The sequence below is a fragment of the Cervus elaphus genome, chromosome 5 (assembly GCF_910594005.1).
Source record: "Cervus elaphus chromosome 5, mCerEla1.1, whole genome shotgun sequence".
Classification (NCBI taxonomy): Eukaryota; Metazoa; Chordata; class Mammalia; order Artiodactyla; family Cervidae; genus Cervus; species Cervus elaphus.
In genome coordinates, this window is record NC_057819.1 from 41,389,215 (window position 1) to 41,406,618 (window position 17,404).

At 37.9% G+C, this 17,404-nt stretch overlaps 2 protein-coding genes across 7 annotated transcripts in view; one reads left to right on the forward strand and one right to left on the reverse strand.

Annotated features, from left to right (window-relative positions):
- MFSD8 (major facilitator superfamily domain containing 8) overlaps nucleotides 1-15,994 on the reverse strand; it is a 39,821-nt gene extending 23,827 nt beyond the window's left edge. Inside the window, exons 1-3 of one of the 3 annotated variants that reach the window (XM_043902396.1) lie at nucleotides 15,798-15,994; nucleotides 9,168-9,259; nucleotides 3,148-3,191 (exon numbers count right to left, since the gene is read on the reverse strand). In XM_043902396.1, the coding sequence (XP_043758331.1) occupies nucleotides 3,148-3,191; nucleotides 9,168-9,259; nucleotides 15,798-15,862 (201 nt within the window). In that variant the 5' untranslated portion in view covers nucleotides 15,863-15,994. Of the gene's footprint in view, nucleotides 1-3,147; nucleotides 3,209-9,167; nucleotides 9,260-15,463; nucleotides 15,755-15,797 lie in introns of those variants that run through there. The other 2 variants (XM_043902398.1, XM_043902399.1) reach the window with 2 other exon arrangements.
- Nucleotides 15,995-16,085: 91 nt separating this feature from the next.
- The window catches only part of ABHD18 (abhydrolase domain containing 18), a 40,341-nt gene continuing 39,022 nt past the window's right edge, over nucleotides 16,086-17,404 (forward strand). Inside the window, exons 1-2 of one of the 4 annotated variants that reach the window (XM_043902404.1) lie at nucleotides 16,086-16,329; nucleotides 16,559-16,752. In XM_043902404.1, coding sequence (XP_043758339.1) covers nucleotides 16,737-16,752 — 16 coding nt within the window. In that variant the 5' untranslated portion in view covers nucleotides 16,086-16,329; nucleotides 16,559-16,736. Of the gene's footprint in view, nucleotides 16,397-16,558; nucleotides 16,753-17,404 lie in introns of all 4 variants that reach the window. The other 3 variants (XM_043902400.1, XM_043902402.1, XM_043902401.1) reach the window with 3 other exon arrangements.

Below are 17,404 nucleotides of genomic sequence, written 5' to 3' on the forward strand. Positions count from 1 at the left end.
TTCAATAAAATAAATAAAATTAGAAAGAAAAAGAATGAAAACTTTTAAGGCAATAGGTAACAGTACTGTAGAGTCAGATATTGGTTTCAGATAGGCTTGATTCTGCCATTTTCTAGCTGTGTGATCTTGGGCAAGCTACATAACTTCTCTGAGTTTCTTTATCTGTTAAACAGGAGTGATAATAACCACCTCACAGAGTTGTTATGAAAATCAAAAGATAATCTACATGTGTGCCTCACACACAGTAAGTTATAAATAATTATAATAATTATAATAATATTAATACTATTATGAAATAACTTGAGAAAATTAATTCACAAGATTTTAGGTGAAAATGTTATCTTTGTATTGCCAAAGAACTAGTGATATGTTCATATGACCTCAGTAATTTTTCTTTTGAAGAGATTTCAAGTATTTGCTGAAAGCAATCAATTTTAAAATTCAAAGTATTATGCTGAGTAGATCTAATTGTGAAAATACCTTCCTTTTGAAAATTCTGAGGTTAGACACAGAGACTCTGAAATCAAGAGTTTTGATATACGGAAATACATATTTTAGCACAGAAGATGTTGCTCCAGAATTGTTAAGTATACTACTCTAACTCTAATAATTCTGTCAGTATGGAAAGAGTTTTTAAGTTCATGAGTAATGATTTCATGTAAAATAAAGCTTTAATTAGTTTAAATTAATTTTCAAAATGACAATGACACTGGGGCACTAAATCAATAAAAAGTAAAATTAGTATTTTTCTTCCTATATTTCTTTTAAAGATAGCATAAGAAATAGAATTTTAAGTTAACAAAATCTAAAATGAATATAAGATGTCAATAAATTCCTTATGTGTATTTTTGCATGCTCAGTCAAATCTGACTCTTTTTGACCCCATGTACTGTAGCCCACCAGACTCCTCTGTCTAAGGGATTTTCCCAGCAAGAATACTGGAGCAGGTTGCCATTTCCTCCTCTAGGCGATCTTCTCAACCCAGGAATCAAAACCATGTCTCCTGCATTGCAGGTGGATTCTTTACCACTGAATAAGCATAATTTTTAAACCTTAAACATTCATCACATATGTTTAGTATTTTTGTTGAAGCCATCCAGCCATTCTAACAACCTAGTAGAGAAGTTTGTACACTCTCTGTAACACACAGTTACAACACTCAATGGTAAGTGTTAATGATAAACAGATACGAAAGCACAAAGGAAAACCTTCTAATCCAAAGTGAGGTGAGGGACAGTAAGAGAAGGCTTTTCAGAGGGGACATTGGAGCAAAGCCTTGAAAACAGTGGAGAAGAAGGGAGGAAGGGATGGCAGAAGAAAGGAGTGATACAGGAAAAAAATCGCTCCAGAAAAAAAGGAGGAAAATGTTCAAAGATCTGAAGGATTTTAGGCTCATCCAAGTACATGTATCTAATAAATTCTGACTGAGCATGCAAAAAAAGCAGGCATAAAAAATTTATTGAGATCTTATATTTCATTTTGGATTTTTTTAGTACAGTATAATTATAATTTTTAAACTCTAAACAGTCATCAAATATACCTAGTATTTTTGTTGAGGCCCTCCAGCCATTCTAACAACCTACTAGGGAAGTTAGGTAAGCTCTCTGTAACACAGTTACAACACTCAATGACAAGTGTTAACGGTAAAGGGATACAGGAAAACATAGGAAACATAGAAACACAGGAAAACGTTCTAACCCAAAGTGAGGTGAGGGACAGTAGTTTTTATCATTATTAACTTAAAATGCTATTTTCTTATGCTATCTTTAAAAGAAATATAGAAGGAAAGTACTAATTTTATTTTAGTGATTTAGTACCACATTTTCATTACCATTTTGAACATTAACTTAAACTGATCAAAACATTATTTTACATGAAACCAATACTCATGAAACTAAAACTCACTATAGATATAATGTGGGCCAAGGCTCAGGATTTAGGCTGAAACACACATACACACTACTGGAGAAAAACAAAATACAAGGAGCAAGTTGATAAAGAAAACTACACAAAATAATTTAAGAATAAAGAGTTAAGGGTAATGGCAGGGAAGCTAAAAGAAGGTTTCAAGAAGCAGAGAAAGGACAACAATGTCAAGCACTACCCAAGTGTCACCTCAAGTAAGGACTGAAAAGTATCTAGTATTTGGTGAGTAATTAAGTCTTTGAAGAACTCAAGAGCAGTTTCAGGGTAGCAGAGAGTTAATCACATTGTAGCAAGTTAAGGACTGAACAGGAATTAGGAATTAAAGAAGAATTCCTTCAGAAACCTTGACTGAAATATTATTATAGATTAATTATGCTTCCAACTTAAATACTGATTTTTTAATAAATTCATTACTGGAATTTTAAGATAAAACTGACAGTTATATGTCAAATATATATATTTTTAAAGGTAGAACTGACAGGACTTGATGATCAATTGATGTCAGGGTACCCACCAAATTTTCATCTTCTTTTCACTCTTTCCTTCCCACCTAGTAACCACAGCATCAAAATATGTATATTGTCTATTCATTTCACAATGTCGCCTGACAACCTAAATTAATTCTATTGGAAAGCATGAAATGTGTACATTTTAGGAATTCAGACTATGTCTAACCTAGTTTCCTTTTTATCAGGGAAGGGGTATGAAGAGGATGGGAAAATGGCCAGTAAGGATGTGACCATATATCTCAGGGCTTCCCAGGTGGCTCAGGGGTAAAGGATCTGCCTGCAATTCAGGAGATGCAGGAGACGAGGATTCAATCCCTGGGTCAGGAAGATCTCCCCAGAGGAGGGCATGGCAACCCACTCCCGTATTATTGCCTGGAGAATCTCAAGGACAGGGGAGCCTGGTTGGCTGTAGTTCATGGGGTTGCATGACATGACTGAAGTGACTGAGAACAGGCACACACATGCCATGTATCTATGTGTGCCTAGGACTGCTGGGTATAACCCTATATTCTGCTATAATACTCTTCTCACTTCAAGAGTGTTCTGGTGAGCACAATAAAGCATATGGTCACCTTACTTATAACCCTCTTTAGGGGAATTATTCTCATGTTATTCTAGCAAAGATTAAATCAGAATACTACAGAGACTCTCTAGAAAACTACATAAGAGTTATTACTTACACCTACATAAGATAAGAATGAAGTGTACAAACCTTTTGGAGATATGGCCATATTGACATTATCACAATAGAAAATCCTGTGAAGAGGCAAATTCTGTTATTTATGTTTACAACTTCATAGCTACAGATACAATTTTTTGAACATGAATTTTAAAACATCATTCTGAATTTACAAATTTATTACCACAAATGTTTAATTTATCAAGCAATGGGATTTTATTTATCAGAAGAAAAATAAATACTTAAGACTTTAAAATATATATATAATTATAGTCCCTCACTATAATTATCATAATAAAAGAAGAAGACCTATTTCTCCTTATTCACATGTCTTTATTGTAGATGAAAATTACTGAAAGCTGTGTTAAGCATTTACAGCAAAAATGAATGGATGAAAGGCTACTTTGCTACAGAGGAATGCTAAACTTATCATCTGTTTCATTTGAGAGAAATAATTGACTGTAGGGAGGACTAAGAAGAAGGAAAATGACCTTTAAGGGGACAGTGGCTAAAAAGAACCAGGATTCCTCAAGATGTGCATACCTGAAAAGAAAATTGTCTCTGCTAGCTTTTATTGCTTGATAACTGTAATGATCATCACTGGGCTTCCCAGATGGTGCTACTGGTAAAGAACCTGCCTGTCAATGCAGGAGACATAAGAGACCCAGGTTTCATCCCTGGGTCAGGAATATCCCCCTGGAGGAGGGCATGGAAACCCACTCCAGTATTCTTGCCTGGAGAATTCCATGGACAGAGGAGCCTGGCAGGCTACAATCCATGGGGTGGCAAAGAGTCGGACATGACTGAAACGACCTAACATACAAACAACTGTAATTGACTCCAATACTATTTGTCGATTTTAAATATTAGGCACATCCAATCAAAATCATACCAAAGCTATTTGTAAAAAAGTTGTATGAAGATATAATTCACATAGAATTCACCCATTTAAAGTGTATGATTCAATGGTTTTTAGTATTCCAAATATATGCAACCATCACTATAGTCAATTTTAGAATACCATAGTCACTTCAAAAAGAAACCCTGGACCCTTTAGCTATCCTCTGCTACCCTCCACCCTCTCCCCTACAGCCATAAGTAACCCAGAAATCTACTTTCTGTCTCTATAGGTTTTCCTTTCCTGGGTTTTCATATGAATACAACCATATAGTATGTGTTTTTTTTTCGTCTGGTTTCTTTCTTTGATAATACTCTCAAGGTTCATCAATGTTGTAGCAGTGTCAGTACTTCGTTCCTTTTTTAAAAGCCTGGTTTATTTTTTATTTATTAATTGGAGGATAATTGCTTTACAATATTGCACTGGTTTCTGCCATATATCACCATGAATCAGCCACAGGTATACGTACATCCGCTTCCTTGTGAACCTCCCTCCCACCTCCCATCTCATCCCACCCCTCTAGGTTGTCACAGAGCACCAGATTTGAGAAAAGTTTGACTTAAAAAATAATTTAGGTGGGAGGGGGGATCGGGATGGGGAATACGTGTAAATCTATGGCTGATTCATATCAATGTATGACAAAAAAATAAATAAATAAATAAAAATTAAAAAAAATAAATTATTAGTTTCATTTTAGTGTACTTTGTTTTTTTGTTTTTTTTTAATTTTTTATTAGTTGGAGGCTAATTACTTCACAACATTTCAGTGGGTTTTGTCATACATTGATATGAATCAGCCATAGATTTACACGTATTCCCCATCCTGATTCCCCCTCCCACCTCCCTCTCCACCCGATTCCTCTGGGTCTTCCCAGTGCACCAGGCCCGAGCACTTGTCTCATGCATCCCACGTGGGCTGGGGATCTGTTTCACCATAGATAGTAGACATGCTGTTCTTTTGAAATATCCCACCCTCACATTCTCCCACAGAGTTCAATAGTCTGTTCTGTACTTCTGTGTCTCTTTTTCTGTTTTGCATATAGGGTTATCGTTACCATCTTTCTAAATTCCATATATATACGTTAGTATGCTGTAATGTTCTTTATCTTTCTGGCTTACTTCACTCTGTATAAGGGGCTCCAGTTTCATCCATCTCATTAGGACTGGTTCAAATGAATTCTTTTTAACGGCTGAGTAATATTCCATGGTGTATATGTACCACAGCTTCCTTATCCATTCATCTGCTGATGGGCATCTAGGTTGCTTCCATGTCCTGGCTATTATAAACAGTGCTGTGATGAACATTGGGGTGCACGTGTCTCTTTCAGATCTGGTTTCCTCAGTGTGTATGCCCAGAAGTGGGATTGCTGGGTCATATGGCAGTTCTATTTCCAGTTTTTTACGAAATCTCCACACTGTTTTCCATAGTGGCTGTACTAGCTTGCATTCCCACCAACAGTGTAAGAGGGTTCCCTTTTCTCCACACCCTCTCCAGCATTTATTGCTTGTAGACTTTTGGATAGCAGCCATCCTGACTGGCGTGTAATGGTATTTTGAATTAACATAATGACTTCGATGAAAACAGGGTTGAGTCAACAAGTATTTGAAAACAAGACTATTATTGCACAATCAAGAAACTTGTAAACAGGTAAAATGTTTAACATGCCAATTAAAAGCTAAAGTTAAAAATTTTTTTTGCTGTTCAATTTGAAATTATTACTTATGCTTTAGGTAATTGAGTACTAAAAAATTAGAAGTGTTTTAAATGAAAAACAACTGTTGCAGAGCTTGCTACCTAAACAACATTCATTTGCTCCCCCACTTCCTGATAGAATCCTGGTTGTATTCAAGTATTTATCACTCCTTCACAAAGTCACAGACTTCAGAGGACACTGTGTCCACCCCAAATTCCAGAGGGTCAATCCTGAGGTCCCAATATTCTAGCTGATGATGGGTTTAGAAGTTAACAGGTAACCCTGTTCTGATCGGTGAGAAATGAGGGGGGGTCTACTTTGGGACCTCCAGGAAAGGATGCCTCATCTCTTTGGAGGGTAAAAAAATAAGTCGCCTTCAGTCAGTAAAAATTGCTGTGGAAGGACTGACACCTGGAAGTGCTGCTGCATCCTTGCTGTAGCCTAAGGATGAAGGCAATATGCAGAAGAGAGCAAAACCAAAATACTTATTCAGAAGCAGAGTCAGGGAATGTCATCTGGAGTTGTTCCCCTGTGGACATCTTATAAGAAAACCTCACTGTTCAAGCCAAGTTTTTGTTTGTTTGCTTTTCTTAAGGATTTTATTGACAGAAAAAACAAAGAAAAAATTGCCATTATAAATTAAAGTGATCAGATTTGATGTCCTGCATTTACTGGTCATCATTGTCAGGTCATTAACAAACTTGTTCAAGCCGACTTGAATCAACATTTTTTTCCTGATATTTGTAGAGAGCATAATAATATACAATCTAAATATCCTTTATTTTGTACTTTTCTTTAGTTTTAGCTTTATTTAAAATCTGTTTTTCCTCAATGTTGAATCATAAAGAAGACTGGCAAGTGAGAGAGAACAAGAGAGTGACCTGGGATTAATAGAAAGGATATGGAAAACTATTTAGTCAAATGACCACTAAATCCATCTCAGGGAAAGAAACCATTTGTAAAATTAGTGCCTATGGACTTAGAGGGTCCAAGCTTGGAAAAAAAGAATTAATCCCCTAAAACATTCTTTTAAAAACTATCACAGTATTAAGAAATACTATATATATATGTATATATATAGTATTTGAGAAAAAACATGTATATTCCTTATCATTTTAACACAATTAGAGTTCTTCATTTTTTTCCTAATAAAGATTAACTTTTCAGAAAATATATTTTCAGAAATAATGTTAATAGGTTAAAATGCATCAAGATATATAAATTAAGATTTTTGCACTTCACTCAAGCTTCCATTGTGGCTCAGCCAGTAAAGAATCCACCTGCAATGTAGGAGACCTGGGTTCGATCCTTGGATTGGGAAGATCCCCTGAAGAAGGGAAAGGCTACCCACTCCAGTATTCTGGTCTGAAGAATTCCATGGACTGTGTAGTGCACGGGGTCGCAAAGAGTCAGACATGCCTGAGCACTTTACTATTTGTATGTATCAATATAAAAGTTTTTTTTTTCCATTTATTTTTATTAGTTGGAGGCTAATTACTTTACAATATTGTAGTGGTTTTTGCCATACATTGACATGAATCAGCCAATATAAAAGTTAAATGAGGTTCACAGGCCACAAAAGAAAAAAACAGATTTGCTAAACTACATCAAAATTTAAAACTTCTGTGAACAAAGGGCACAATCATTAGAGTGAAAAAAAAAAAAAAGTCCTGGAATGGTAGAAAGTATTTGCAAATCATACATCTGATCTGGGATTATAATCAAAACATACAAAGAACTCTACATCTCAATAAAAACAAAACAACAAAAACATGATTTTTTTTAAAAATGGGGAAAGGACTTGAATAGACATTTCTTCAAAGATCATATATAGATGGCCAATACACACGTGAAAAGATGCCCAGTATAAGTAATCATCAAGGAAATGCAAATCAAAATCACAATGAGCTACCATTTCATGCCCATTAGAATGACTTGCTGCTATTTAGTTGCTAAGTTGTGCAGATTCTTTTGCAACCACATGGACTGTAGCCCAGCAGGCTCCTCTGTCCATGGGATTTCCCAGGCAAGAATACTGGAGTGGGTTGCCATTTCCTCTCCCAGGGGATCTTCCCTATCCAAGGATTGAACCTGCGTCTCCTACATTGGCAGGTGGGTTCTTTACCACTGAGCCACTTCGGAAGCCCCATTAGAATGACTATCTATTAAATAAACATAACAGTTAGTGAAGATGCGGAAAAATTTGGACCCTGACTGTCAATGGGAATGTAAAATGCAGCAGCAGCTATGGAAAGAAGTATAGCAGTTCCTCAAAAAATTAAAAATAGAATTATCATATGACATAGCACTTCTGGATATATACCCAAAAGAACTGAAAGCAGGATTTAATGAGATGTTTGCACACTCATGTTCACAGCAGCTATTTCTAAGAAACAAGACACTGAATTAACTCAAATGTTCATCAACAAATAAATGAATAAACAAAATGTGGTGTACACTGAAGCGGATCAACACATGCTATTTCAAAACATGCTGCTTTAGCATATTGATTATTTTGAGCCGAAAGCAACTGGAGACACAGTGGGGCTCTCTGCCCTCCCCATTTCTGCCTAAAAACAGGGCAGAAATTTCCCCTGAGAGATGTACTCGTCCAGTACCAGGAAGAAGAAAACATTCTTATCACTGGAGATGAGGCACAGATGCTGAGATGAGCCTGTTACAAGCAAACCTTACAAAACCACCTGCATCCTTCACTAGTGTGCCGAATGTATCTGAGCCACTTTCCCACAATTACCCTCCCCAGAAGCCCAACCCCTTTCCTTTGTCTACAGTCAGTTCTCCACAATTACAGCCCTTTATTAAAACAGTATATAACCTCCTGAATGTTTCTTTGAGGTTTTCACTTCTTTTCTATGAAGCCCCCTGTGAAACATAAAAAATATTAACATCAACTAAATTTTTATGATCTTCTCCTGTTGATCTGCCTTTTGTCAGTTTAATTCGCAGGCCCCAGCTGTAAATACCAAGAAAATAAAGGAAAAATTATTCCTCTCCTACAATTTATACAACAGACTATTAGCCTTAAAAAAGAAGGAAATACTAACACATGCCACAACACGGGTGAACCTTAAGGACGTAATACTAAATGAAATAAATCAGTCACAAAATGAAATACTGTGTGATTCCATTTATGTGAAGTATCTACAGTACTCAAATTCATAGAAACAGAAAGCAAAGTGGTGATTAACAGGGGTTGATGAGGAAGGGGAAATGAGTCATTGTTTAATTGGTACAGAGTTTCAGTTTTACAAGACACAAAAGTTCTGGAGACTGGTTACTACCATCTAGATACATTTAACATTCTGACCTTAGAAATGGTTAAGATGGTACATTTGATGTTATACAGGTTTTACCACAATAAAAAAATAATTTTTAATTAAATGACATTCAAATGTGGTGTTTTATCTAAATTTTTAAAATTACTTATAATTTAATACTTACCTACACTGCTAAGAAACATAGTAAGATACAGAATCCTAATAGATCTCCATCGGCTCTTATAATGCTCCTCAGTTTCTATAATATCCCATTCTCTAAATGTAAAGAAGAAAAAAAGTAGTATAAAGTTAGCTCATTACATGCAAATCTTTCTGTGGCACAATTTTATTTCCTCTCTCCTAAAGTCATGAAAATTATATGACAGAAGTCTAATTTATCAATAATGGTTTTTACTATATTAATTCATCTATAAATAAGTATTATATCTTTTAATTTCCATGGATGTATTTACACATCATTGTGCATAGAAACTAGGGGAGACATGAGGTAGCTGAAACAGGCAAAATATTTTGTGAACCAATTATTTTGCTATCGTTGGCATGCTACAAAACTTATGAATGAAAGTGTTGAAATTTGCTAAACTGACAAAATGAATAAAGTATATAAAAATAAATAAACTAGTCACTTCAATCTCCTACAGGTGGGACAAATAACTAGTAACTATTAAAAGATAATAATGGGGGCTTCCCTGGTGGCTCAGTGGTAAAGAATTCACCTGCCAATGCAGGAGACACGGTTTCAATCCCTGGTTCCAGAAGATCCCACATACTGTGGAGCAACTAAGCCCGTGCTCCCTCTAGAGCCCGGGAGCCACAGCTCCTGAGCCCAGGTGCCCCAACTACTGAAGCCTGCACGCCCTAAAGCTGGTACAAGAGAAGTCACCAAAATGAGAAGTCTGCGCAGGGCAATCAGAGAGTAGACCTCACTCGCTGCAACTAGAGAAAAGCTCAAGCAGCAATGATGACCTAGTACAGCCAAAAATAAATTTTTAATTAAAAAAAAAAAGATAATAACTGTCATCATGATGACATGCTCTACTTGATGACATCAAATTAACTTTGCTGTAGGAAACTATTTTGGCTGGGTACTTGAAGCAAAATTAATATAAGTGACACCAAGAAGGTTTGATGTGACTTAAGACATTCCTAGCCCTGAGACCTCCTGAAACACTTGCCTTTGCTCCAACGAGAGTTACCAGACAAGCTCTGCTAGTGGACCAAAGAGAGACCAAGGCCCCTCCAGGCTGGGCTGTTTTCATACAAGCCTGTGACCCGGATTAAGGGTAAGCATACTAATCATACAGACTACCTTTGTCAGGCGATACATTAGTGTGTGTGCTCCTTACATTTTCACATATACATACGGAAAGAGTTAGCAAACTTACCTTAATACGAGCATTATGTTTTCAAAGAATTCAGACAAACATAACAGAAAATGACTTCTTATGTTCCATTTATCAGCAAAATATACACCATTCAATCCCATATATGGAATTCTGGTATATCTTTAAAGTACTGGGTTACTACTATAATTTTAATGAACTCATTTTTATTTTCTGAAGAACAGAAATCTAATTGATAACCATAAATAAAAGTATCACTAAAATAAGCCTAAACATTTTCAAATAATCAATCTGCTCAGATGCTATCTAAGTCATAGAAAGAACCAAGAGAAGAAAACTATTTGATTCTGAAAAAAATGTAATAAAATTTTTTGAGTAACTTTGACTTAAAGGTCAGTCAAAAGTGTTTCTTCTTTCAATGACAGCTATCAAATATTAAAGGGAAGACAGAAAATCACCATTTACTCTCCATGTGACAATGGATGAAAGCAAAGAGCATCAGCGAATCCAAAAATAACTGGTTGGAAGGTCATATAGCCTCAAAGTATCACTTGTCTGGCGACTTACTAGTCAGAAAATGGAAAACGAGCCTTTATAATTGAGAGATATACCAGTCACCCTCTTAACCAAGTAGTCAAGCTTGGCATTCCCAACAGGAAATTCCCCCTGACATACTGGGATGTTCTAAACATAAGCCATGGGGTGTTCTTACCAGAAATGTTTGACCAGGATCTACTCAGAAATAGTCCACAAATCCAGAATGTGAGATGTTCCAAAGAAAACAGAAAACTAACCTAGACTTGCCAGAGGACTCAACGTTGGGAAGAACAGAAACAGAAGGTCAGGGGACAGTTTTAGGATGGTAGAGTCTAAAAAGACCTAAGGATCGAAATCTGAACAGTACTTAGATATGATTTAAAAAATAATGGCTATAAAGTATATTTCTGGAACAAGTGGAAAAATATAAGTACAGTGTATATACTTTGAATTAATAGTGTATTTCTAGCTGTGGTAACAGTGATAAACTGCTACGTAAAAGAATGAATATGTTTTGGGGAGATGTAGGCTGAAGACTATGATATTAGGATAAAGTGACATAACGTTTGCAACCTACTTTGGAGTTTGGCAAGAGGTGTGTGTGGGTGTGGGGGTGTGTGTGTGTTTAGAAAGAGAGATTTGAACAGTGTGGAAAAGGCTAACATTGACTGGGTAATTAGATATTTATTACACTGTTTTGTGTGTGTGTGTGTGTGTGTGTAGAAAGAGAGATTTGAACTGTGCGGAAAAGGCTAACAGTGACTGGGTAATCAGATATTTATTACACTGTATTGTCCATTTTTCTTAATTTAAAGTGTTTCAAAACAAATATTTTACTTTTCCTTCTTTTCAATTCAAAAAATAAAGCTTTGGTGAAGAAATGGATCTTTCTTCCTTGTTGGAAATAGTAGGAATATAGGAGACTATAACTGTCCTTCAATGAAGTTATCATTTTTATTACATTTTCTTAACCTTGATGATTCAACCAACCCTGTCACATGACTGAGAGTAACTTCCCAAAGGCTTCTTTCTTGTACCACTAATGCAAAAGAAAAAATTCTGCACTTCCAAGGTGACTTAACATTTTGGTTCCTTTCTATTATCATTACTGTATTCTGGTATTAGTTCTCCACTTGAGACTCTCCTTCAAGTAAAATTGCAGTGCTAAGGGTTTTGTCCTGTCCAATATTTTCATTTCAAACTACACCTCAAACGATAGCATGCTTATCAAAGTTGTGACTTAAACAATGAGGAATATACAACATATTGGGAGTAAATTGATAACCAAACTTAGCTAGATAAAATTCAACAGGAATAAGTAAAAGGAACCATATTTAGGTTCAATAGATCAAGATCTAACAGAAGGATTCTTAGGTAAGCAGCCATACTTTACTTGCCAAAAGAAAAAAAAAAAAGACTGGATTTCCTGAGGGAAAAAATAAAATCGTACCTTTACCAGAGGGCATCTGTAAACTCCTGAAAGCAAAAAAGAACCCATACTGAAAGAGGATAAGAGAAAGGAGTGTGTGGTCACTGGTAGAATAGTGTAATGATATAAAGTTATAGAAATTAAAAGACAGAAATAAATTGAGAATGTTTCATAAAGGATCTTCTATACAACCATGAGTGCTAGTAATATCTGTTATACAGAGATTAGGCTGAAGTTGCAGAGAAAAATTTTAAGCACCTATAAGACTTTAGGATATTCTAAGAGAGGGATCAGCAAACTACTGTCTATATAGGCCAAATCTGCTCTACCACCTGTTTCTGTGTGGTCTGTGGCCTAAGAATAGTTTTTACAGATGAATACTTGTGATTAATTCCACAACAGAAAACATTAACTTTGAACTCCGATTGAACAAAATGCCACCCTCCCAAGAATTCTATTCATCTCACTATTAAACCTGTATTATAAAAAATTGTACTTTTACTGTTAAATTTTAAATTTCATTACTGCAAAAATTTTGTGGAAGCTTACTTTCTTGTTATCTAAGTATGTATATAATAACTTTGATTTTGCCTCCTGGCCTGCAAAGCCTAAAATATTTACCATACGGGCCTTTACAGGAAAAGTTTACCAACCCCTGCGCTCTTAAACTCTATGGATAGGGTCCGTGGGATCACTAAGGACTCACCAGATCAGTAAATCAGAATCAGTCTTCTTAGTGATGAAAGGTTGGTAGTGAAATTGATTTATGTTTTTGCAATTTATTCAAAGAGAACAGGGCTTACTAACTAGTGTTACATCTGTTCCTTTTACTATGTTTTTAAAGACAGTAAACTTACTGAATTATTTTCAAAATACTCCCTTTTTATTAATAAAAATGATAAATCTAAATTCAGATGGACAGAATAACTGAATTTAAATGGAACCTAAGGAGCATCAGACTGGTTCAAAATAGGGAAAAGAGTACATCAAGACTGTATATTGTCACCCTGCTTATTTAACTTACATGCAGAATACATCATGTGAAATGCCGGGCTGGATGAAGCACAAGCTGGAATCAAGACTGCCAGGAGAAATATCAATAACCTCAGATATGCAGATGACACCACCTTTATGGCAGAAAGTGAAGAGGAACTAAAGAGTCTCTTGATGAAGGTTAAAGAGGAGAGTGAAGAAGCTGGCTAACAACTCAACATTCAAAAAACGAAGATCATGGCATACAGTCCCACCACTTCATGGCAAACAGATGGGCTAACAGTGGACACAATGACAGAGACTTTTATTTTCTTGGTCTTCAAAATGACTGCAGATGGTGACTGCAGCCATGAAATTAAAAGACACTTGCTTCTTGGAAGAAAAGCTATGACCAACCTAGACAGTTCATTTAAAAGCCAGAGACATTACTTTGCCAACAAAGGTCCATCTAGGCAAAGCTATGGGTTTTTCCAGTAGTCATGTACAGATGTGAGAGTTGGACCATAAAGGCTGAGCACCAAAGAATTGATGCTTTCAAACTGTGGTGCTGGAGAAGACTCTTCAGAATCCCTTGGACTGCAAGGAGATCAAACCAATCAATCCTAAAGAAAACCAATCCTCAACATTCATTGAAAGGACTGATGCTGAAGCTGAACCTCCAACACTTTGGCCACCTGAAGCGAAGAACCAACTCATTGGAAAAGCCCTTGATGCTGGGAAAGACTGAAGGCAGGAGGAGAAGAGGAAAAGAGAAGATGGGATGATTGGATGGTATCACCAACTCAATGAACATGAGTTTGAATAAACGCCAGGAGATGGTGAAGGACAGGGAAGCCGGGCACGCTGCCGTCCATTGGATCGCAAAGAGACTGACATGACTGAGTGATGGAACAACCACAAAGGGATCAATTACTTGGACAAAATTGAAGCTAAGAAGTAAGGGGAAAAAAAATTCCCTTCCTAAAGAAGGTTTATTTGGTGGCTCAGATGGTAAGGAATCAGCTTGCAAGGCAGGAGACCCAGATTTGATCCATGGGTCAGGAAGATTCTCCTGGAGAAGGGAATGGCTACCCAATCCAGTATTCTTGCCTGGAGAATTCCATGGACAGAGAAATCTGACTGGCTACAGTCCATGGGGTCACAAAGAGTTGAACACGACTGAGTAACTAACCCTTATTTGGACAAAGTGACAGAATATACCATAAGACTACATCTAACCATAATTCAAAGATCCTTGACTCTATGTGGAAAACCACCAAGGACTAGGAAGAAGCAAAAACAATGCTAAGAAATCTAAAAGTGACAAAGTCCATGCACTCAAGTTCATGCACTTGATTAGTAGGAGAGATCTTTAGTTTTCAGTCAGAGCTTCTGTATTCTAACTACCCACAATTCTATTAAGTTTACATACATGATTTTCAAAGCCACAGCAAGCTAGAAATCCCAAAGTAAAGTTGGGGGGAAAGAGGTTTGCTGACACCAACAAAAACAGAGGTTGCCAACAGGTAACAAAAACGAGGAGAAATAGTTTGCCAGAAACAGAAAAGGCAGGAGGAAAAAAAAAAAAAAACAGATATGAAAAGTATGGCACTGTAGAACAAATTAGTATAGAAGCGCAAAGGCACAAATGCTTCATTAAGCCCAGAGGACGTCACTCTATTACACTATACTTCAAGTAATGTTCATTTTAATAATCTCAAATAAAAACTAAATAAAATTACACTTCATATATTCTGTTCAGTGGATCGGGGATTCGACAAACACATTTTCCACAGGCTTTCAAAAGAAGTGATTTTTAAAAAAGATTTGGTACTTAAGAGGGACAAAAGAGAGAAAATTAACAAGTTTGTAGACAGCTGAAGCTTACCTGTGAACATAAGTTCACTTAACTTACTGTGATAATGATATATGTATAAAATAAAATGATACTTAACTTCGTATTCCTAAAGGTAAAAATACACATTCGATTGCGTAGTAAGAAACAAACAATTCTGAATCACAGTCCATAAACTAGGGTCAAAATACACCTTATCGCCTAAATGCTTAAAAATTATTACTTATATATTTGGCATAGGACAAAGATGAGTTCATCTTAGGTTTACTTGCAAAAAAGTATTATTATCAGGCAATTAGTCAAGTGTCTATTAAGACAAGTACCGATTAAAACAGCGTGAAACATATACAGTGGTCGGTTCTGTAAAGGGCCAAACCCAGAAAGCAGTGACTTGGTTGCTGCATCACCAACGGAGCGAAAAGTACAAGAGGCAGCCTGCATTTCTGTAACACCTTCACCAGAACCTGCCGGCTCAAAGGTGCTCCACGGCTCGACGCCCTTTCTAGGAAGTGGCAGCGCATCTTCCAATCTCGCGTGACTTGCCGGCTCCAGCCGCTCTGGCACCCCTTATTCTGCCCACTAAGCCTGACGCAGGGAAAGGCGCCAGTTCCAACAGCGCAGGAGAGTACGGGGAGCCTTCCCCCAACATCCGCTCACCTGCTTCCGGGTGTCCTGTCCCCTAAGAGCGGCTCCTGCTCAGAGTCGACCCCTAAACTCGCCATAGTTACAGCTCCCACAAGGCTTGGGGCCAACTCTCGCGACACCTCCTGCTCCCTCCCTTCCAAGACGTCCCGAAGCTGTCAAAACAGGCCGGCGAGGGCGCGTGCACGCCAGGCGACCAGAGAGGGCGGAGCGCCCCCGGGTCAGAGGCGGGGTCACGCAGGCGGCGGGGCGGTACCGAGCGGATGATGGGGGTTGAGGGCGGAGCTTTAAGTCCTCATCCTCCTCTCCGGTCCGAACCTCTCCGCCTCCAGGGAGGGTTGGGGGCGTGTCCAAACAGCCACTCTGCCCAGAATTCACCCTCCTCCCTATACGGCTCTGTCGTCTACCTCTCGCTTCTCAGTTCCTGGGGAGACTGTTGTCGCTGTGTTTGGGCCTCAGAAGGACGGCGAGTCCCAGGAGCCTAGGGAGCCGTGGCGCTGGGAGTCTCGGCCAGCTGGACAGCAGGCGTCCGCCAAGCGGCCACTGAGTAAGTAGCTGTTCCAGGCCGCGCTTCCCAAGCCTCTTGCAGCGCTTGCCTACGTGCCAGGAGGCAGGTACGGAGAGCGCAAGGCTTGGCGGGAGACTCGGGGGTCCCGGCCGGAGTGAGGTGGGCTGGCGGGCTGTCCCTCCGCCTGTGGAAGGTGGAAGTGTCTACGCGCCGCGGTTTTCTTCGCTCGGCTAACTGCAAAGGCACCTTATCCGTACTGCCTTATTAGGACCTGGGATGGAGATGAGGTCCAGCCGCTCCTCAGATTCGACCCCTTTGCAGCCTGCGTGGACTGGGGGCTTCAGCCGTGCAAGAGGTCACTCAGCAGAGTCTGCTGCTGTAACCTGGGGGTTAGAAAAGACACAGCACCAGTATGACAATGACCAGCTCTTTTCATCACAAGGAATATGACAATTTTAAGAAGTATGTTATGGGGTATTTTTGTTTGTTTCAGTAGATCATGGTGCTATTTCTTTCCTGGCGCTTACATGTTAACACCTTACCCCTACAAGCAGGCTTGTAAGGTAATTGGTAGCAGTAGTCCTGTGTGTTACAATTACTGTGTTATTAGCACTAGATGCATTCTTATGTGATTTCATCTGATCACAACAGTCCTATGAGATAGGTAAAGCAGACACATTTCTACTTTACAGAGAACTAAGGCCTAGAGAAGTTAATAACTTACCCAGAATCACTCACTGTGAAAGTGGCAGAGTTGGGACCCAGATTCAATTCTTTTGATCAATATTTATGAGCACTTATCCTGTGCCAGGCCCTATACTAGTTAATGTGTTGTATGGTAATATACCATCACTTCTGATCTTTGTCTTGTTTGTGACCTTGTGTGTATCCTGTTAGACACATTCCACTGGTAAACAACTAAACTTGAAATGTGTTTATTAGTTCAGGTTTATCTTCTGAATCCAGACCTGACACTGTGTACTGGATTCAGTCTTGCAGATTTGTTTGTAACAGTTTACAAAAACATATCAGATTTCTATGACTGGTTCCAAGAAAGTACATGGGTAAAATTAGTATTTTTTGTCATGATGTTGCTTTAATATATCTTTGACTT